Source organism: Gnatocerus cornutus, chromosome 1 (genome assembly GCF_029298725.1).
Source record: "Gnatocerus cornutus isolate USDA-ARS CGAHR chromosome 1, icGnaCorn1.1, whole genome shotgun sequence".
NCBI lineage: Eukaryota > Metazoa > Arthropoda > Insecta > Coleoptera > Tenebrionidae > Gnatocerus > Gnatocerus cornutus.
In genome coordinates, this window is record NC_142233.1 from 31307038 (window position 1) to 31329205 (window position 22168).

The following is a 22168-nucleotide window of genomic DNA, read 5'->3' on the forward strand; positions in this document are numbered from 1 at the left end:
GAGAGGCAAGAGTTACCTTAATCAGGCGGAGGATGCGTCCTATCCTGAACACTCTAACCACCCGAAGGAGAGTCGGGGACACAGGAAAGTCAATCATGATGTCTTCCATCAAGATACCCAAAATGGAAGCCAATACTAGTAAAAAATCGAACACATTCCACGGAACCGTAAAGTAGTGATATCTTAAACCTATTATCTTGACGATAGCCTCTGGAATTGACAAGTTAAAACGGAAAAGAACCACCGAGAGCCTTACCTAAACCGAATACTGTAGTGAAAAACGCGTTACCAACTTCTAAAATGAAGAACACAGCGTGGGGTTGGTTATAATGCTCGATCCCCATCGACAACATGTTAAGAAAAATCAACACGAATATTGCAATCTCGAATCTGCGCGAGTTTGACAGGTCGTAGAACATTGCCAGAAATTGGTTCATCGGTCGCTTGATGACCTTTTGGGGTTTTTTCCGGCCAAGTTTTTTCATGGCGGTGTAGTAGTGCTTTTGGCTCTCAGTAAGGAACATTTCCAGAACACCACCTTCGTACTAAAGACGCAATTATTTTGGAAGCAGCGAGTTGACGCACTTACCTTCTTCTTCAGCATGTTGAAATTATCGATGATGACTCCTATGAATAAGTTTAGCGTAAAAAACGAACCGCATACGATGAAAATAACGAAATAAATATAAGCGTAGAGATTAGCCTCGCGTTGGGGTTGTAAGTCCACCCCGCGGGCGTCCACGGCGTCGGCCATCACCTCCATCCATCCCTCAAACGTAGCCTGCAAAACAGGTCTTAAACCGATGATTGATGCCTATGGTGATGCTTACCACTTGGAATAACGCGAGGTATGCGATTCCGACGTGGTCGAAGGAAATCTTCGAGTTGATCCAAGTGTAGTTGTGGTAAAGGCAGTCTTGACGGGTGTTGACAATCTACAAGAGAAGTAATTGAAATCAAAATAAGGCTAAAGACGCTACTTACTTCTACAGGGACAAGCTCGTCGTTTTCGTCCAAGCACTTGTAGAACTTCCCCCGGAAAAACTGCACCCCCATGATGGAAAAGATCAACCAAAACACCAAACAAACCAACAACACGTTGAAGATGCTCGGAATTGCATACATGAGCGCGTTGACTACGATTCTCATGCCTTGCCATCGACTTATCGCCCGAAGAGGCCGAAGTGCTCGAAGCGTTCGCAACGAACGCAAAACACGAAGATTCTCGTTTTCTTCAATGAGAAGACTAAATAGGGATACCTGTAAGCAAACGTGCAGTACGATGGTTTAGTTGGTTTTTAACTACTTACGAACACAATTAAAAAATCCAGCAGCGTCCAAAAACTGGTAAAGTACTTATGAAACCCCAAAGCGACCCACTTTAACAACATTTCTATAATGAAAATCACCGAAAACGCCAAGTTCGTCCAGTACAACACTTTTTTCAAGTCCGGATTCTCGTCCAGATGAATGTCTTCGAAGCACAAAGTCACACTTGACGCGAAAATTAACACTAAAATGAACCACTCAAAGCCCGGCGTATCCACCACGTGCAAAACCATAGTTCGCGCCTGCCGCCACTTTCTCCCAGGGGCTGTGTTCATGCAGTAGTTGAAACAAGCACATCTGGAATAAATTTGTTTATACAGAGTTTTTTGTTGTTTTTGTTCTTACTGTTGGTAGCAGTGTTGGGGCAGGCAGTTTGGCGGTGCTTTCGGCGGTTTCTTCGCCCCGAACATCGGAAAAGTCCCCATGCCATCGATGTATTGTCCTTTTGAGTTCCTCCTCCCACCGACTGTCAACTCATCAACGTACGAAACTAGTGTTTGCCACGGCGCCTGACTGTCTTCTTCATTATGCGCTCTTTTGATGTTGCAGTTCTTTGCGGTGGAATCCGGGCAGAGCGCCGATTCCTCGTCGTGCTCCGTGTCGGCGGAGGTGCCTCTGTCGATGTTCTTCAGCTCCACGCTCTCTGTGTTCTCTTCTGTAACATGTAATTAGTACCAATAATGAGGTACGATTGACATACCTTTACTGTCCGTCGTCGTTCCTCTTCCCGAAGACATGTTTTGAAGTAACTTAATGTCAGTCTTTTTGTTCTCGATTAGTTGCGTTTTCTCCGCGTTATCACTCTCCTCGGAATTGCCATTAATCAACGTTGAATACCTCTTTGAGAATTTGGTGGGGTTCTCTCCTTCCGGTATTGTCTACAAGAAGGTCTTATACAAGAATTAAGTGTAACTTAGATGCTCACCTGATATTCGGGGGGATCATAACTAATGATTGAAATCGGGCGATTCATCGCTTCCTGATAGCTGCGTTTGTCACGTGGAAATCCGACCACTGTCTGTTGGATGGCTTTCGTTGTTATGCCTATGACAGAAGAGGGTCCTTGTTGATTTCAAGCCAAGACAATAAATCTCATCAACAGGTTAGAGAGCAAACTAATCGACCGAGTACTGGCAAATTTATTCGTGTTGGTGGACGGAAAAAGCGCTTCTTTATCTTATCAGATGTCTTGTAAAAGACTCTCCGCGACTTAATTAAATGAGAAATTTTTTCATGTTTTTATTACCTGTTTTGAAAGCCTCCTCCTCGGCGTGCCTCTGCATCACCTCTCTAACAATCTGTTCCAAGCGCGAGTTGTTCTCGTTTTGCTTTTGCTCCTGCATTTGTTGTTGTCTCTTCTTCCTTACCAAGGCGCGTATTCTTTCAAAACTCTGCGCTAGTTTCGACTCATCTCCCACTTCCTGTTTAACAGTTTCGCATGTTTTTGTTTGGGAATGTAAAAATACAAGCCTCTACGAACATGCATCTGTAGAATTGCTCAAAAGTTCTATTTTTGTGTGATTCGACCCAAAGTGTAAACTTTTGATACCGTGAAAATGTTTTGGTGTTAAGACTACGTTTGAGCATCACTATAAAGTCGACATTGTCACGCAATGTCGACTTGTCTCGCACATCCAGCGGTGTAGTGCTCAGCACTGTCAGTGATTTTCTGTTAAGGCAGCAAAGCGCGTGATAATTTAAAACAAATATTTACTTACCTAAAACAACAACACATATATTTACATTTCGCTTGCAAACGACAATATCACAAAGATTTTAGAAATATGTGCGAATATCCATGTTAAAGAGTAATACATGCAGAGAATCAAATTAAAATAACAAAGAGGGGTTAATCCAACATAAATCGGCCACGAACCCGCTCCCGGTCCTCTAGTGGGTAACATAAAAAGTTCGGTTCAGGTCTACATAAACTGTGTGTCTCGAAAAAAAAAAAATCCTGTGAAGAAGAAAAAACACAAAATAACATAATTCATGCAAGTGATGCAGTGCTATTCTGGTACCTCTTTTCTAGTCTTCAGTTCTTCAGAGTTGAAACTGTTGAGCAACAGCGCCAAGAACAAGTTCAGGACCATGAAGTTGCCCATTACTAAAGTCGGAAGGAAAATGGCGAGACAAGTGCCGGGGCCCTGGGAAAAACAAATTAGATCAAGACTGTGAGTGCGCGGCGCTTACCTCTGTACTTTCGGCTCTCATGCAGTCCCATAAGGGTTCGATCCACTCTCCGCACAAAATGCGGAAGATCATCATGAAGGAGTGAAAAAAATCAGTGAAATTCCATCTGAAAACGAACGACTGAATGACTACACTAAGATATTCACAGAGCATTTCGTCCCTTCGGAACGAAGCTCGTTTCGTTTTTAATTATCCCAACTGAACAATTTCAACGCTCATAAAAACATCACCCTCGTAAAACCCTTGTCCCTGCCATTTTGTCGTTGGATTAAATATGAAAGACACCCTTCGAAATTACCTAGGAACGGGATCGGGATAGAACTTATCCGGCGTGTAATCTTTGGAGAAGAGTTGCATCCCTATCACGGCGAAAATATAAATGACGATAACAAGAACGAAAGTGAGATTCCCCAAAGCTCCTATCGTGCTAATTATAATGCTGAGCAACACTTTCATCGTGATCCACGACTGAGCTAATTTCAGCACCCTCAGCTGGAAGAACAGAGTTAGAGAGGGTTTCGGTCGGTTTATTTCTCACCAGTCGCAATCCGCGGAGTACGGAAAGCCCGTCGACTAGCTCGAAGATAAGGTCCATCACGCTCGCTGATACGATGATCAAATCGAAGATGTTCCATCCACAATAGAAAAACTCCTTGCTTAGTGCCATGAGCTTCAGACAACACTCTAATGTAAAAATGGAAGTAAAAACCTGAAAAAAGCGGGTAGAACGGAGCGGGGATGATTGCCTCGTCTTACTTTATTGCCTATGTCGAGAGCCTTGAGCACGTCGTCGCTCATGCCGTGGTGCTCCATGGCTAGGAACATGGTGTTGAGCACGATGCACACCGTGATGGTGAGCTCGAACAATGGGTCACGGACTACCCGATAGAGAATCTGCTGAAATTGCAACCACCCGTCGTAGTCCATACAACACTGCTCACAGCCGGAACAATTGCGGTCCGGAATCTGGTCGTCTAAAACGAAACGATATTTTGACGCTTAATTAAATTAAATTACGCCAGTAAAAAACAGGCGCTTAAACGTCGCAAAAACTCGGTCAATAAGCAAATGTCGGCAACAGAAACAACGCCGATCTGCTCGGAATTTCTTTTTCCCTCCAAGGAAAGTGTTTTTTCCTCCCCTAAATTAATCTGCTCGAAGCAAACTCTGAGGCCAAACGAAATGAAAAATGCATTGCGGGTTATTAGTCCCGGCAATTTTTACAGGACGATAACTCACCGATTACGACAATGTGAGATAGATAGTCCGGAGGCAGAGTATACATGTGTTTTTTCTTCTTACAGTTGCCCACACCGTTGCATTTGATCACTTTTATCTCCTTTGGGCTCAAGGCTACTGTAACAGGTGTCACCTCTATCCTTTGCTGCAACAGATTATCAAATCGATAACGCGCTACTCTCTTATTCTCACCATTCATGCAGCGCGACGGGCGTATTACCAACAAAAGAGCGAATTTTACGGACGAAGTTCGTCCAAAACTAACAAAAATCTATGGAACGCATTCCGGGCGCATCCACCATTTTAACACATTGTGAAACGTTTGCCCTCATTCAATCTTAGTGACTTTATTTTCTTGTTTGCTCATTTCAAACTACCAAAAAAGTCTTAGGGAACAAATATTTATTGACTAAATGACCGCATTTTGTCGGTAGGGAAATTGCGATTTTTATTAAAAAGTTTATTGCAAACATTTACAGTTTAGTTTATTTTAACTTAACATTATTACTGTTTTACCAACACGTTTATTCTTTATGATGCTGATCCGTGTAGTCAACGATTGTTGTTACCACGGGAATTTTATTCACAGAATAAATTATGGTTTTTTGGCCATCTGTATATATCCGGTAAGCGTCGGGAGGACATTGCAACGTCAAATAGCACAAATTCAGTAGAAGCAAAAGCAGCAATGTCTTCAGAATCATCTTTAATTCTTCACTGAAAGAAAAAGTTTGGTATCTGAGAATATCTGTATTATAACCGACGAGTTCTACATTTGTTTGTTGCACTTTTAGTTTATATAGTGTGACAGTGATAAGAGTTTATCGTATTTGCAAACGTTCGAAGAATAATATTGCGGTATGAAGGTCGTGGCCTTTTAGTGATTTCGATTCTTGAAAGTAGTTAAATAAATACAAAATTAATTATGGATACTAAAACATTGACAAAATTCAGAGAAGCACCGCTTTGTGATGTTTCAACGAAACTTTGGTATCTCTACGAAGCCTTTAATTTGTGATATACTGAGTGTTAAAGTTTCGCATGCATTTTTTGTTCAAGATGCATTTTAACAGAAATGTAGTTTTTCTGTACATTATTCAAATACACGGTATATACAAAAAAAAACAAAAAACGATAATTTCTACTTTTAAAGCAAAGTATCGTTTATACAATTCAATGCATTTAATTCTTAATGCGTTGAGTCCAATAACTCCTTTAACTAAAAGTGTTATGAATTTGCTTCAAAAATATGTTAAAATAGTAGAAAAATATTTTTTTTCTGAAATCAGAGCAAAAGTACTACTTTGACGCCTAAAATCAGAAGCGAAATTTGATTTTTCTTGCCTAGGAGCGAAAGTGATTCATTTCTCTGCCTAGGAGCGAAAGTTATAGCAATTGTTTCTTTACGTTTCTCGACTTTTTGGAAATCTGAAACAGCATTATTTGCGTCTTCTTGAATCGCAACAGGACCTTCTCACTGCTATTATTATTTGCCAGACATTGCAAATTAGAGACGCAGGTACTAAAAAAGCTAAATTTGCAGTAAATAGCGTTCGTTTGTGAATTAATTTTTTATCTGTCAGTTTGACAGCGCGTCGACTAAATTAGTCTTTAACTTTATTAACTTGAAAAGCATTAATGTTTTTATATTAATAATTGAGGCTTTCAGAAAAAATATAATACAAGTCTCGTCACTAAAATGTCAATACTTGTCTCGTAACCTTAAAAGACTCGGCACGAAGTGCTTCGTCCCTCAATAGGCTCCTCGACAGTAATGAAACATTTTCCTGACTTTTATGTAAATAGCTATTTTTTTCAATACCATGCAGTTCTTAATAACTTGAAATCATTAAAAATTATAAACTTAAAAAATAAAAGTAGTGCATAAATAGTCATAGAGAAACGAAAGTAGAAAAAAATTTGTATGAACTAAACCAAAAAATAGATCATATATTTTTAACAACAAAAGTAAACTTATTGAACTTTAGTTAGGCAGTAATTTAAAAAAAATAAAAAGTGTCATACCTTTACAAAAATGGAAATTTGTCATTTGTCGCCATTTTGAAATATGTAATGTCAAGTGATATCAATAGTTTTTTTCTTAATAAAAGATTTTGTTTTTCTTCAAGCGTAACAAAATTTTTGTACATATTATGATCCATAACATCCTATATAGAAGTGAGATTTTGTTTCACAGTTAAACAATATTCACATTACTTTACCAATACAAGAATGTTAGTTTTTCTGCTCGCCAGTGAGATGAATACTGCAATGTCGACTTAATTCAAGCCCAAATGTCTATAAAAGTTATGAAAGACTCACTGTGGTGTTAATTTAAGCGTAAATGATATAAATAGGAACAGTTTTACAAAAGGTATTTTAAATAGAGACGACAAAACTTGCGGTGACAATTCAAATTGAAAATACTTGAAAAAAAATCGTATATATTATTTGTAGCAGAATTGCTTTTTGTATTTCATTCTATTGCATTGCCTCGGCTATCACCTCGGCGCAATTGTCTGGATTCAATCAAAAACGCTTAATTTCTACTCCTAATAATATAATATACTATTTTGTCACTAGGTCCTATTAATAAATTTTCTATAATTGTCTTGTAAAATTTCTAAAATTTATTTTTTTAGTTTATGCATCCAAGAATTTAGAGATTTTAACACTCTGTATATTTGAAACTATTTAACTAAGTATTTTTCCCACAACTACATATTTTCAAGAAATTTAAAAAGTGCCATTTTCTCAAAAATAGCAAAGTTTTGTTAAAATTGGACAATTTTTTTGAGTGGCTCATTTCACTTGCATTGTCGACTGGGGTTCCCGACACTCTAATTCTTTGAAACCCTCGAGGTTACCGTCATTTTTGATTTAAACGAACTAAAGCGTATCCGTCAGTTCCCATATTTCAAATTTTCAGGTTGTTTAACTTGTCCGACTAAGGTGACGTGGGCGTGATGGTCATGATCCCCCGCTTTAAATTCTCGTTTTTCGAGTCTTCGAACGACAGCTTGCAAATTTATTTTAAATTATCCTCCCAACGTAGGATAACGTTCTGTTTTTCGTTAGTTTAGGAATAAACTCGTTAATGGACATGTTTGTTTTACCCGAGACAGAGACAGCGGTTGCTGCGAAGTGACGTCCTCCGACGTGGCATCTCCTTCTGTCTCGTGGTCGTCCACGACTCCAGAATCGTCCAAAGAGGATTCCCTGTTGTTTCCTTCGCCGCTGTTGCTGCTAGCCTGCCGACTGTTCAATCCAGGCCGCGCGGGTGCTATAAGACCGTCATAATTAATAATAGTTCTTGATGAAAATTTTCGACGTACCTAGCATATTGGAAGGGTGTATTGTAGCACCGGCTAATTGCACGTGTTTGGGAGGCGGCAACGGTAACGGAAGCATCTGTGGTCTCGGGGAACAGCGACTATGCCGCGGACTGGGGCTAGGACTAGGGGTGACCGATCTGCTCATGGCTTTCGGCGAGGTCTTCGCCGAATCTTTAGCGTCCTCTTTCGCGTTAGCGGCCTCGATGGCGGCATTTGGCGATTTGTTCGGATTATTGGTACTGCGGTTTCGTTTTCTTCGTCTGGTTTTTTTCCGCGTATACGACGATAACAGCACTCCTTTTCTCGCGTCAATTTTTTTGATTTTGTGCTTCGAGAGTTTTTTCACGTTTAACACCGAAGGATCGAAACTGAACGTTGAATCTTCGCGGTGATCCACGAGTTCTTTCTTGCGCTCCTATAAAGAAATGAAATGTTTAAGCGACCATGCTCGTAAGTTCCGCTCGTCGCCATTAGGCGCGGTATTTATGACCATTCGTACTCACCTCTTGCGTTATTTCCGCTTCCTCCTCGTAACTTAACGCTACCACAGCCAACATTAGGTTAATGAGATAAAACGAACCGAAAAAAACTACCACTGTAAAAAATGATACACTTATTGGACCACACGATGACAGCACCATATTGTACACGTTTTCCCAGTAGTCGAGCGTGATGAGCTGAAAGGTGGTCAGCATCGACCACAGGAAGTTGTCGAAACTCGTGTATCCGTGATTGGGGTTTTCACCAGTGCAGATGCACGTGTGCGTCGAGGGGCAGTGTCTTGAGCCCGTTACGTTACCGCAAAGCAACGGCTCACCGGTTTCGTTGCGGATCATCCAGTTGCTAGGATCGCTCGTCCAGCTGACAAGAAAAGACAATTAGAGAACGAAAAGGGCATGGATGCGAAAACAGAGACACATTTCAACAAAAAATGAAGTACTAATGTCACAGCATTTCCATTTTATTCATTTAGTTCAGCACTTTTCCTGTTATCTCTTTTGTGGCTTCTGGGGTAAAAATAAAATATCAGATATTACGGTCACACGGACGAATAATGCAAACCGCAGCCGCAGCTCAGGGGCGTAATTCGATTTTAAAGAGGCAGTGAGGTTTTTGATCACCGAACCGACCATTATAAGTGGAAATTGATTAGCGACAACTGATACACATTGGTGATAAACAGGGGAAGCTTATTTAATGATGAAAAAACCAATTTTATCTTTCGCTGTGCTTTTTTTCGCCACAAAACGCCGCTTGTGTCACCATCAGTCATTGCTTTTATCCACAAAATCCGGATTTTCCGTAAATAAATGAACCAATTCCGTTAAATATGAATCAAAGTCTTGGAATGAAAGGAGCGAACCAATACGACAGGTGTTCCCGTCTTTTCATTCCACCGGAGCGTAAGAAAAATCCATCACCGATGGCGACAATTTTTCAACGTACTTGAACCAAGTTTCGTAGCTTGCGTTGTGGTCGTCCATTTTGAGGACGCACTTGTTGCGTAGTTCCCCTTTGTAAACTTGCAAGGCGAATAAAGCGAACACCATCAGACAAAAGATGGTTAGGGTCATGACTTCGGCGAGTTGTTTGAACGAATGAAGGAGCGCGTTGATGATGGTCTTGAGACCTGAAACAAAATACTTAAGTCAAGAATGATACAAATCTAGAGCGAGACTTAAGGGGGGATTTCAACGTCAGCGGGAAAAGACAGACGGAATTTTTCTCCAAACAAACAGAACAGGACGGCAGCTTCTCGGTCTCAATAGACACTAAAACGAGATATTGATCCCATCAGACACTTCCTCTTTTACGTCACGAGAGGTAGAAACCAGAAATTTTACAACTGAGCAATAAAAAATGAAATTTCTTTTGATTACTTGAGCCTGCCTAATCTTGAGCTGCAAATCAGAATCCTAGGATTCTAGATTTCAGGACGCGATGTACACTTCTTCGGTATCCTGCCTCTTTGACGAGAACCGATCGATCATGGGCTTACAGGAAATTATCTCGGGAAATTGAAGTTGAGTCCACACCATTGAACTAATGCCAACTTTCAACTTTTTATTTAAAAATACACACTAATCAGTCTAATCTAGCGCAGTTTTTGTCGACCGGCGGTTCAATCTTCCTCAACTGTTCTAAAAACGTTCTGGTGACGTCCTCCTCCACAGTTTCCCTGCAAGCTCGCGAAAAACTGCTCGGAAAAGAACAAACAGGCACGTCGTCTCTTTTACACAACGTTTTCTCAACAGTGGCGGACGTTTCGTGCAGCCAGAGAAGGATTTCATCCAGACAAGGGCACTTCCAGGGATTACCGTCTAAACTTGTTTTTCTCACATTGACAGAAACCATAATCTTCTTCGATATGAAGTTGAGGTAGTTTGCGTTTATAGCCATGAATTTTACAACCAAAGAGTTTGGGAAAACTCGCGGATGTATCGATTTCAGTCGGTTGTGCTTCAACCCCAAATAATCCAGATGTGTTAGTGATTTGAAAGCGTCGGATTCCAGCACGTCTAGCTCGTTATAATTAAAGTTAATCACTTTTAAATTTAACAATGATTCGAAAGCGCCTCGCGGAATAACTCGGATTTGGTTGTACCCAAAGTTAAGAGTTACCAGATTAGTCGAGTTCACAAACCACTTCTTTTTCCACTCCCTCAACTCGTTGTGGTCGCAATAAAGCGTTTCCAAGGTTTCGAGACCCGCAAAGGCGCTGTCTTCTACTCGATTGATTTTATTGTAAGTGAGATATAACTCCTTCAAATGGGGCATCTTCTCCGTGTTGAAAACGCCATTTTGAACAACCTCCAAATCGCTGTTGAGAATTTTTACGATCCTCAAATTCGGCACGTTTCTGAAGGCAGTGGACTCGATGACTCGAACTCCACTTCTTTGAATGGTGATTGTGTGAAGATGCTTCATGTGGCGCACTGAGTCTTCGCCCAATCGTGGAATATTCTGGTTTTGGATGCTCACTATGGTGATAGTGTCGTTGAACGCGGTTCTTTCGATGCAACCGAAGATTTCTACAACGTGTTGTTTACCACTTTTTGACACCGCGAGAACTTCAACGTTTTCGAAGGAATTACATTTATCCGCCGATGTTGTTGCAAGAAACAGGGTCAAGATTAGAGCGAGTGACTTCATGTTAACTCGGTCACGAGTCTGCACCGACTGTTGATGTCGCCGCGATTGCAAGAGGTCAAGAAGTGCGAAATCCGACTGTCTGGGAACCACATTTGCTTACCTGGAAGGATGGAGATGGTCTTGAGGGCGCGCAACACTCGGAACGTCCTCAACCCGGCGAGGTTTCCCACCTCCATCCCAATGGTGGCGTATCCACTCGTGATGACAACAAAGTCCAGCCAGTTCCACGGATTCCTCAGATATGTGTACTTGTTCAGTATAAAACCCTTAGCGATGCCCTTTATGATCATTTCAGCCGTATATATGGCTAAAAAAATATACCTGAAATAGAAAAAAAAATTAGAGTTCCGTGACGAATGACTAAATCCAAAATCGATGTAATAGGGAAATGTAAAGATTTATTATGGAAATCTGTACCTGTTATTAAGCAAATAACTATAATTAGTGTAATAGCCTTGAGCAACGTGAACTGTTTCACGAACTAACTTAAGTGCCCTCCTAATGGATGATGCCTGCATATTGTGTCGTAATTTAATGCCATGAGGGCTAATGTGCTCGAGTTTTAAAAATCGTAAAAACTGATGAATGGTGGCCACTGTGAAATGGACTTCAGCGAAGACACGTTTCATCCAAAAAAAGTATCACGTTTTATGGCCCCATAATCTCACCCCCAAAATTTTATGGAATAAAGAGAGGTAATCGCTATGTCGTCGGCTACTACAGCTGCAAAATTTGCACCTAAATTGTTAACGAACTTAGTCGAAGCAGAGCTACAAGGGCCAGCCCTTAATCCTCACATGCCAACGTAATTACTCCTCGAATAACAACGAGCATCCATTTATTACAACCTTCCTTAATCTCCAGAAGTCGATAACAACATTTTTAATGCTTCAACGAGTGTATTATTCTAACCTTTTCATGATTACCCGAGTCGTTAAATTTAATAACTCAGTTAAACTTTGTTTTGTTCCTTCCTCTTTATAACAAAAGCCTGCCGGTCATTTACATACGACCGACAGTTGGCATTTCACTGGGGCTGTAACTTACAGGATGTCCAATAAATTTTATCCACTACTAAATCTATTGAAGGTATAATTACGCTAATTTCAGATTACTAGTTGCTGGACTCAGGAGGTCGTAAAGACGCAAGTTTATAGCCTGGTAAAAGTAGTGTTTTTAATTCATCAAGCAATGAGGAAATTGGAGTGGTAATAATACGAACTAAAGTAATGGTCGTGGATAAAACGTTGTACGACACTTCTCCGTCAGAAATTGAACAAAATTTTTTCTGATTTAGTTGTTTTGTGCAGATCACGTCCCGCAACGTGGCTGAAACTGCCAGGAATGTCCGTTAAACATTTAGCCCAACTTTCCGCAATCATCAACTTCTTCTCCTTGTCCGAAATTCCCCCCACGTTCTCCTCCCCGTCCAGAATTCAAATGAGCCCGAATTTCTCCGCACCTTTCATTTTCTATTGAGAAAACCAACACGCACGTGTGCCCCCTGGAAATTCCGCATCCCGCTTCACTCACCCACTTACGTCAGCGTAAACATTATGAAAAATCATCCCTTTTACGAAAGCCGCTTAAATATTTCAATAATAATAACATCATGCGCCTCGGCAATTTACCCCATTCAATCCTCTTTCCGGAACGCTACCGTTTCGGAATCATAACAAGACAGCATGCATAGTTTTTGGGGATACGGAAAATCGTTGTTTTTTCGTCCTAGAATGGACGTGTTTGTTCAGGTTAGTTTGATCGGTAAACAATGGGAAATGATCGTTTGTTCTGGCGTCGGAACGATGGTTTGTGAGGACGCCACCGGATGATAAAACGAAAGAGAATCTTCGACTAACGCGTTATGTTGTAATGTAATAAAAACAAACGAGATTGGGGTGAGAGGTCGTGATTTGTATCTATTTTATTGTACACGACTTATCTATTATGAATGCGAATTGTGATAGCAAGTAAATGAGGTTTCTGCCTTGAATTATTCATAGATTCTTTGAAACTCTCGGCAGATACGCAAATGAGACAGATTCAAACAAACTAATTAGCAAATTTAAACCTAAGAATACTCACTCGGCTTCTTCGATAGTTTCCGCCATGGCAAGGAAGACGCAGTTGAGCAAAATAGTAGCCATAACCAAATAATCGAAGTACTGATTTGTGCACAAATATATACACGCTTTCCTAATTGAACTAAAAGGACTGAAGTAGAAGAATGAACTGGTGGCTGTGAAACGATGGATGTAGTTCTTGCGAAACCTCTTGGAGACCACGCAGAAGGTCTGCAACCAAAAATCATTAATTACCATCGAGAGCCCACCTCCATGCAGATTTTCATTAACAAAGTTTAGCACCTACGTCACTTTCCTTCACTGCGTAATCCAATCAACCCCTTCGCTATTGTTCGACGTCAGCTCATTCAAGTGTCACATCAGACAAAACTACGGAAAAGGCGATTCAAAGCAATAATCAATTTGTCTTGATTAAAATTACACCCCAGCTCGATCACTTCCAATTCCGTTAATAGTTTCCTCAAGATCGCGTACCAGTCAACGAAAAAAAGACTAATTTTAGACTGCATCCTTTCACAACATGCATGTCATGGACATTTAAAAATTTATAATCTCTCCCTCACTATATGACAGCGACGTTCGTAAAAATTGACCGACATCTTTGATTTAGTGTGGAGGGAATTTATGGCGTTGGGGAATGACAGATTGGGGGTGCCACATTTTTTTAATGGCGGTTCTGTGTATAAAATATTCACCGCGACCTAGTTTTTATTGTTAGATTTTTCATTACATGCGCTTATTTTTTATATTTTTCTATTGTAATGTTTACCGCTCGACGTTCTCGCTACAAAACACACAAATAGAGAAGCAGGAATTGGAACAGCAGTCAATAGTAGCTGTTCAATAACGTGCCGAGGTATAAGGTGTCGCTTTGCACCAGTCTTTCAGTTGGTAGCTCTGTCGTTTCATCAAACAGAGCTACCAACACACTTGACATTCTAAAGCCGCTTCGATAGTTTTTTATTGTTTTCCAACCCCACTTTGTCCAGAGATCATTGCTGGACAAATTATCCTGGCGTAGGATACGTTTATTGCTAATGTCGGCCATAAAACGCATTTTTCATAACCGACATAAAACCGACTTTATGATGACGCATTTGGCCTCTTTCGATCGAAGGGGAGAAATTACACGGTGGCTTTTACTTTTATTTTTATCTGCGTGATGAAATTAGAAACGTCTTTATCAGACCTCCTTTTTCGGTAAAAATTTTCTCGTTCAATATTGCGAAACTTTCTAGCACGTGAACTTTTTAATGAAATGCGTAAAATCTCGCCCAACAATTACCGTAAAAGAGTATAAACTCGATCGCAGCAGTAAAATTAACCCGAGCATCGAATGATCTATTTGGGATTACATCGGAACTGTTCTATTTCGACACTAAATCACAAAGGAAATTGCTTCCAAAGATACAAATTATCACCAAATTGGCGCTCCCAAAACATTCCAAATTTCCTCTGTTTGAGCTAAAACTAATTAAAGTTATGACAGAATGTACAGAGTTTCGCTTAAACAAATTTAAAATAATGTTCGTTTAAAAAATAGAAGATTGTTTTGCGCACGCTTTTCCGGACCAACTTAGTACATTAATTTTCATATGAAACTCCCAGAAATTGTAAAATTTGTCGTCGAAGATTTTTTGGACTTGTTTGCAGGTCACATTTGCAATTGTAGAGAAAATTGAAATGGATGCGGTTGTGATGGAATTTGGAAAGAATAGGAGTAGCCGTAACGGCGTTGCAGATACGTTTATCGCGAGCGAAGCGAGCACTATGACAAAAACTCCTAGTAAAATAAATTATTTAAAACAATTAACAGAGAAAGGATAAAACTGTACGAGTTTTCCTTATTGCATGATTATCATATAAATGCATTGCGGAACGACTTTTATAATCTAGTTTTTTGTATTAAAAGATATCAGGATGAGTAATTTGTATTCATTTTTTAAATAAATCTTTTATTTTTATCTGTTTTATATTTCTGATAGTCTTTTCTTGTACTTTTTGTTCAATTTTTGGCTGCATCGACGATACATCATGAGAAACATAGCTTCTCCAGGTTTAGTTCTCAACGGCACGAACTCTTATCACAGTGCAATATTTTAGTGGTTTAGTCTTCAGCTATGGAGATTTGAGGGAGGTGCTCACCCCAAATTGTTTCATATAATTAATAGCTACACAGAGTAAGACGAAAATGTGATCGATCGATATAATCAAACTTCTGCAGTCACGCTTAGAATTTTCACGAAAGTGATCTTCTCTGTTTTGTAGCAAATAAAAGAAATAATGGACTTTGACAGCAATAGAGTGTAACTTTGAATGGATGCGAAAATCAACAAAATGTCGATGTTTGAAGATCAAACTTTACAGCAGGAAATCATCTCATTGTTCGGTTTGACAACAGCAAAGAGTTTGTGTTGAAAAAAAGACACAAGAGTTGAAGGTACTTTTGTAGAATGAATAAAAAATATTATTGACATTTTACATGTCAAATTTTATTTATTAACAGACTTGATTGATAGCTGTTTGAGTTTAATATCGTCGCATTGTTTCAAAAAATTGACATTCATGAAGCATCGATCATATCCGCTGAGTTTACACTAAAGTTCAAATTTTGTTTCTTGACATTTTTAACAAATAAAATTGTTGCCTGATTCATTAACAGGGCTTCAGTTAATTAAAAGCTAAAATTTCGCAAAGTTTGTTGGGAGTATAAAAGAAACACTTCTAAACAGATTTATTCCGCATTAAATAAAACACAAAAGTTGCTCATAACTCGCGTGTATTTATGAGTTACTAAAAAAGCATTTTGTGGGGTTGGCTTTAGGATATTAATTTTTAATTCAATCTGAGTCTGAAATGGCTTAATAATAAGTAACCAAGTCACTGATTTATAAAGTATTTTTGTATGTGATTTAATTTAATTAGTTAGCGTAGAAATTTATCCAATTAACAGTTTCAGACATTCAACCAATGAGTGAAAAGTTACGACCGAGTTGGATGTTTGGGTGCATTTTTTGTTATAAAAACCACTGTAATAAAGATAATGCCAGCCAATAAAAGAACTCTATCCCGTTTCAATCACATTCTCCATTTTGTTACGAAGAATAGGTGGATCTTAAAATAAAAATTTCTAAAATTCGTCTCTTTCGCACAAGAATTTTCTAATTAAGCACAGATAAACTGAAATACTTAAGATTTTATTAGACACGAATAAGAATTGCTGATAATGCAGGTTTTAAAATGATTACTCCAATTTCATTTTACCACACATGAAATTGACTGTTTGGCAAAATATGTACTTTTCTATGATAAGTACGGTTTTTATAAACGAAATCACAATGTAGAAAGTACCCTCATCAAAAATGGCGTTGTAAGCAACTTATATTTTTGAGCCACTCTCTTTTAAAACAGTTTTTAGAAAGACAATTTTCTTCGTCTTCCTCTGCTAACTTCATCGTCATTCACGCGGACTACTGTAAAAACAACGAAGAGTTCGTAATCCGAAACACGGGTTCCAATCAGTTAAGTTTTAGATGCCAGCGACCAAAGCTATGTTACAGTTGAGTACTACACCGGCTCAGCTCTTCAGCTATGGCGTTTGGAATGTGGCAGTAAGCCAGGGATGTTCTACATGATTAGCAGTAAAACGGGGTAAATACATATAAATTATCCATTTTGATACTTGTTGAACACAATTGTCGTTGAAAACCCATGCGTACTGTTTATCGTTCTCTCAACTACGAGGTTATTGTGGATAACGAAAAATCGAACTCTTTGGAGTGGTACTTGCATTACAACGAACGTATTGTCAACGCTGCCAAAAGCTACAGTATTAATGTATTCAGACAGTTATTTGTTCCTGGGACTCGTTTGAAGTTGTGGAAGGATAATGGAACCATTGTGCAAGGATTCGTTTTTCAGAAAAAAGATTAAGTAGGCAAGAGCATAAAATTGTGAAATTTAAAATTCGTTCCAAATATAAACTCTCTAAAAAATCTGTCAGAACAAACAAAATGAATCAAAATTTAACCTTTTTTCTTTTCCTTTTTTTGATTTATCTGACGAAAAGTATTATCCTGTGTCTGTTCAGTTAGACAGCGCTACCTCTTTATACGAGAACGTTGGTCATAAAAACGTCGTAAAAATGAAATCATAAAGCAGCTCAACTTTATTATGGTTATAGCTACAAAATTCTGGCCTTTACTTGTTAAAAAGAACTTAAAACATAGACAAAGTGTACAAGTAAGCTTTTTGGATTGCAATTTAGTATTTAGAGCTGATTTCATGGTGTAAATATATTATTTAGATTCCAATTGAGCCAATTTTATGCCATAAATGTTGTTCTCATCAACTGCTTGTCTTAATTAAATATTACACAGGTGTCCCAGAACTCGCGCCCCAGAGAGCAAGAGAGGGTGCCTACAGCAATACAGATTGTAAATTTCAAAACAAAAATTAATTAATTGTAATAGTATTTGAAATAAAAAATCAACAACCAATCCTGGAAGTTTATTCCAGAGGTGAAGTAAAAGGTCACCCCAATTTCCTAGGCAACGAGAGCGTAATGTTCATCTGACCAATGGGTGACGGGTTCATAGCGATTTTCAAATTCTGTTTAGCTTCGGGATTGGCTACCGTTTTTTTGTCTTAACTCGACTGTTTTTTGAGCTAAAATTTTTTGTTTTAAAATTTTAGTTTAGAGTTGTTGCCTTCATAAGCCCTTTCTCTCTGGAGCCCAAGTTCTGGAACACCTGTATTCTAAATACAATAAAAATGTGATAATTTTAGAGTCATCACGTCAGGATATTGATAATATTTAAATTTTCAGTAATGCGAACAAGCTTTGATTTAATTGGAATCTTTCTAATCAGAACAAAGTTTAATTAGCTGTATTCATCTTAAGACATACAGGGTGTTCAAAAAATAGCGGACCAACTGATAAGTACGTCAAACTCTAAGACGCTGTGAATTGGAAATGCTGTTTAAAATTTTTATTTGAACCTTTGTACGGGAGCAAAATAACTTTAAATATTGCGAAAAACGGCAACAGTGTTCAATTCTTTCGGTAGTTATTAAGAGTATAATTTTGAGACCAGAGCAACACTTTGGTAGTTACAATTATTAATAAATCATTGGTGTGCGAATAGTCTTGGGTCCTCCATGATCCTGATAAATTTGGTTCCAATCGGCCCATCTCACGTACCTGTTGATAAACTCGTTGAAAAGTATTCTTGGAGGGAATTTGCCAGTTAGGAAATTCACAGGCCTTACTGCCCCTTACTGCTTCTCGACTGTTTCCTTCACGTGTCGGTATATTCAGCAAAATTATACATCATTAGAGAAACAAACTCCTCTAGTTTGTGACACCTAAAAAATGTTTGACTTTTCTAAAAAAATGGTCATTGTCAGGCACTAGGCAACAATTACTATACAGTTTGGGGAATTGATACCCGATGAATGGGAACAATTTTAATAAGAAGTGGGAGAGGAGTAGTGTCAGTGGGTGGCATTACTCCCCTCAATGCATCCTAGCGACAAAGTTCTCGAAAATTGTAACTCAAATTCATTGAGAAATACAATGCCTATCATTACTCATAAAAAAATAAAATTGTTGCATTTTGCATTCGAAGGACCAAATCCCTCTAATAGCGAAGAATTACTAAAGGAGCAATCATGTTAACACCTCGTCTTGCCAAAAATGATAAAACAATGCCACGACGCATGCATTCGCGCTGATGGGGGTAAATTATTTTTATCTTCCTCGCTCCAATGGCAATTATGGTTTTCTTTGTTGCGCTCATCTATTTGTCCATTAATCGGTCTTGGACTCACCGAAAATTCATGTTTCTTGATGTGTGTGAGAATGAAAGAATGCAAGAATCTCTTTCTCGCTCGGTGTCCCCCACTTTCTATTAAATTTAATTCCATGCATCGGGTGTCAATTCCCCAAACTGTATATATAAAACGTGTACAGGCGGAACGCTTCTAATACCGGCGAACGAGTTACGTAGTTTTGCGCGAGTACCTTCATTCACCGATTTTTTCTCGACACTTTCGCCGAGCTTTCCCAAACGTACACTTTCCCGAGATTCCGGTGGTTGTGGTTTGGTCCTTTTCCGATTTTTGCTTTTCGCGTGAGAGACTTTTGAAAGTCGTTTTCGTTCGTCCGCCTTTGCTGACGTGGTAGATGTTTCAAAATGCTATAATGTTCGTGGGGACAAAACCATAACCATTAAGTCGAGAGACTCAGTTATAAACATCTCAAAAGGGTCAGATTTTTTGTACACACAACATGTACGGTAGGAAACATTAGCGGAGATTGATTTATTAATCGAATTCGACTTATTTTTAATACAGGATCTCTTTGACCATCAAGGTGTGTTTTGGGTATGTATGCGTAACTTACACATGAAAATCTTTAAGCATATTTCAAAACTTCAATTTACAAGCGCGAATTCATTATTTAATCACAGATTATTATCATTTGATGGACAAACATTTCTTGATACTCTGTATAAAAAATTTGCATAAATACCAAGTTTCTAAGAGGCTATTTTTAAGGATACTTATGCGAAAGTTCAACAGATAAATGAAATGAACGTGACGATTATCGAATTTTATTACGACTCCGTCGATTTTTAATCGTTGATATTAGAGAGACTAAAAATGCGGGAAATCTTTACACAAAAGGAGTAAAAAATAAGAAAATTTCAGAATCTGCTAATTTACTGGTTTAATGCTTTTGTATAGTGAGTTCTGCAATTAAGCCATGAAATCACTATTTGGTACCTGCTGTAACTTGACAGCGAAGCTTCAAATACTACTGTATTTTTTACCTCCTCTGTTGGGATCTGAAGTGGTAAACAAACTGGACCGCCGCTTTCGGGTGACGAAGACTTTATTACTTAAAGCATAATCAAAGAAACGAACGTGTAATCAATTTCGTTTTTTTAAATTTTAATCCATTCCCGACCTACAAAGTCGTACTTTGTTATCTCTCGAAACCGTAGCGTATCATTTTTCATTAATTTTTCGCATATTGGGATATTTCTCGAAACAGTTACCGATGGAAATTTTATTCCAAGCGTGTGAATTTGGTACGGGGAGAAGTTACAAAAAAAACATATCTACAAATAAATCCTAACTTATTCTGTTCTGACGATATAAATAAAATATTCTTTATAATTTAATTCTTAATTCTAAATCGACATCACTGCATTCCTGTTCACACAACTAAAACAACGACCATCACACAGCGATAGTCGCGATAAACAAATATGAACTGGACGAAAACAATAAATTAACAAGGGATTAAGAAGTCCTGATGGTCGTTTTATTGTAGTTTAACAAAAAAAGAAAAGGGAACCGTTCATCATAAATAGGTACCCCAAAACGCAAGTACCATTTACGACTCGGCCAACTTATAATCGTTCTAAAGCAGTAAATAGATATTAGACGAGACTAAAAGTGCAAGTGTGTAAAGTTTTGCAGATAGAAATTGGTTTTTATGGTAGGGTCCCATTGTGCCGCAGTTAAGTATGCCAACAATGGAGCAATACCGCAAATATTACCCTGTCATAAATAATATGCTGAAGCGTAATATTAACGCAAAATTTTAAAATTCACCTACTTTGAAAAAATAAGTAACTTTTTGTAATCTTGGATCATTCATACAGTCTGATCTTTGGATATGTGATATGTAGCTACTTTAGACTACCTACTTATATTTATTATTGGTTCTTAATGATCTGATAATGCATTTAGAAATATTAAATATTGTCGTCATTAATCTGTAGCAGAATTTATTGTGACAAATTTTTGCCGTTTCACTTTTATCTGTTGAATGATGGTACCAACCCTTACTATTACAACGTAGCTCGCAGGTAGTACTCTCAGCGTGTAAACAATCCCGGCCCTGTGGAATATCGGAACAATATGATTTATTGTGGGTACGGTCAGCTCTCGGAGGGCTGTGGTAATGACTAGATAATTTTTATTTCGCTGCCATAAAACCAATTTCTATCTGCAAAACTGTATGACTTAATAAGGTACTTATTACACAAAAAGAGTACATCATCTGAGTTAGTTTTGTTATTTATGAGTATTATGAGTATTTATGAGTATTTATAAGTACCGACATCCACTCCACACCCTTTGTCACCAGAAAAAAAACGACCATCAGACAGGGATAGTCGGGTGGCACATTTTACCGATGTTTTTCATCAATAACAAAATCTGCTATTCGGTAAATTGGTACTATTGTGTAGTGAGTTTTAAAGTAATGCCGACAACTGTTCAAGCGGAGATAAGAAGGAGGTATATGAGAATTGGATAAATAAAAGTGACTTTGCTGTTCGCAATTTTGCATACGCTACGCTTCGCCTTGCTACTACAATTTAATTGCTCGACAAAAAGTAGCACTTTTCTGCCGTCTAAAAAAATCTATTTTTTCAAACGTCAAAAATTTGACAGTTTTCACGACCGAACTATTCTATTCTATACTATTCTCGCTCCTTTTGCCCTTTTGCCGACGAGTTTCCAAACTAACAAAGTGGCGGGTTTTCGTCCTCTTCGGCCGTTTGATTTTAGCAAAATCAATTTTTAAATATCGCGGTACGTCGGTCGTCGCGGGGACAAAACCATAACCATAATGTGGAGAGAGTCATAAAGATCTATCACCGTTCCAAAAAAGGGTCTGATTTTTTGTATACATAACAAGTACGGTAGCTGCTTTTTTTCTCGGCACTTATTTCAATCGGTCCGAGCAACGAAGAAAACATCGGCGGAGATTGATTTATTAATCGAGTTCGGCTTATTTTTAATACAGAATCTTTT

The 22168-nt window shown here is 38.5% G+C and overlaps 2 protein-coding genes and 1 long non-coding RNA gene across 5 annotated transcripts in view; all 3 read right to left on the minus strand.

Moving 5' to 3' along the window:
* The window catches only part of LOC148181609 (sodium channel protein 60E-like), a 58477-nt gene that overhangs the window by 3308 nt on the left and 33001 nt on the right, over nt 1-22168 (minus strand). For 2 of the 3 annotated variants that reach the window (XM_088049944.1, XM_088049945.1), the window contains exons 2-24: nt 13335-13543; nt 11350-11570; nt 9543-9726; nt 8600-8957; nt 8097-8511; nt 7878-8044; nt 4762-4906; nt 4279-4496; nt 4061-4231; nt 3821-4014; nt 3523-3628; nt 3351-3476; nt 3206-3286; nt 2576-2750; nt 2255-2373; nt 2030-2207; nt 1675-1984; nt 1311-1626; nt 985-1260; nt 831-935; nt 590-781; nt 257-545; nt 17-210 (exon numbers count right to left, since the gene is read on the minus strand). In XM_088049944.1, coding sequence (XP_087906070.1) covers nt 17-210; nt 257-545; nt 590-781; nt 831-935; nt 985-1260; nt 1311-1626; nt 1675-1984; nt 2030-2207; nt 2255-2373; nt 2576-2750; nt 3206-3286; nt 3351-3476; nt 3523-3628; nt 3821-4014; nt 4061-4231; nt 4279-4496; nt 4762-4906; nt 7878-8044; nt 8097-8511; nt 8600-8957; nt 9543-9726; nt 11350-11570; nt 13335-13543 — 4749 coding nt within the window. Of the gene's footprint in view, nt 1-16; nt 211-256; nt 546-589; nt 782-830; nt 936-984; nt 1261-1310; nt 1627-1674; nt 1985-2029; nt 2208-2254; nt 2374-2575; nt 2751-3205; nt 3287-3350; nt 3477-3522; nt 3629-3820; nt 4015-4060; nt 4232-4278; nt 4497-4761; nt 4907-7877; nt 8045-8096; nt 8512-8599; nt 8958-9542; nt 9727-9774; nt 10032-11349; nt 11571-13334; nt 13544-22168 lie in introns of those variants that run through there. The other variant, XM_088049946.1, reaches the window with a different exon arrangement.
* On the minus strand, nt 2750-3159 carry LOC148181610 (uncharacterized). Its single transcript, XR_015771704.1, has 2 exons — nt 3048-3159; nt 2750-2998 (listed from the first exon to the last, which is right to left on the minus strand). It is a non-coding gene; the product is annotated as an uncharacterized LOC148181610 (long non-coding RNA).
* LOC148181611 (uncharacterized) lies at nt 10135-11331 on the minus strand. The gene has a single exon (XM_088049948.1). It carries the CDS (start codon nt 11247-11249, stop codon nt 10182-10184), a length of 1068 nt encoding a protein of 355 aa, XP_087906074.1. The 5' UTR covers nt 11250-11331; the 3' UTR covers nt 10135-10181.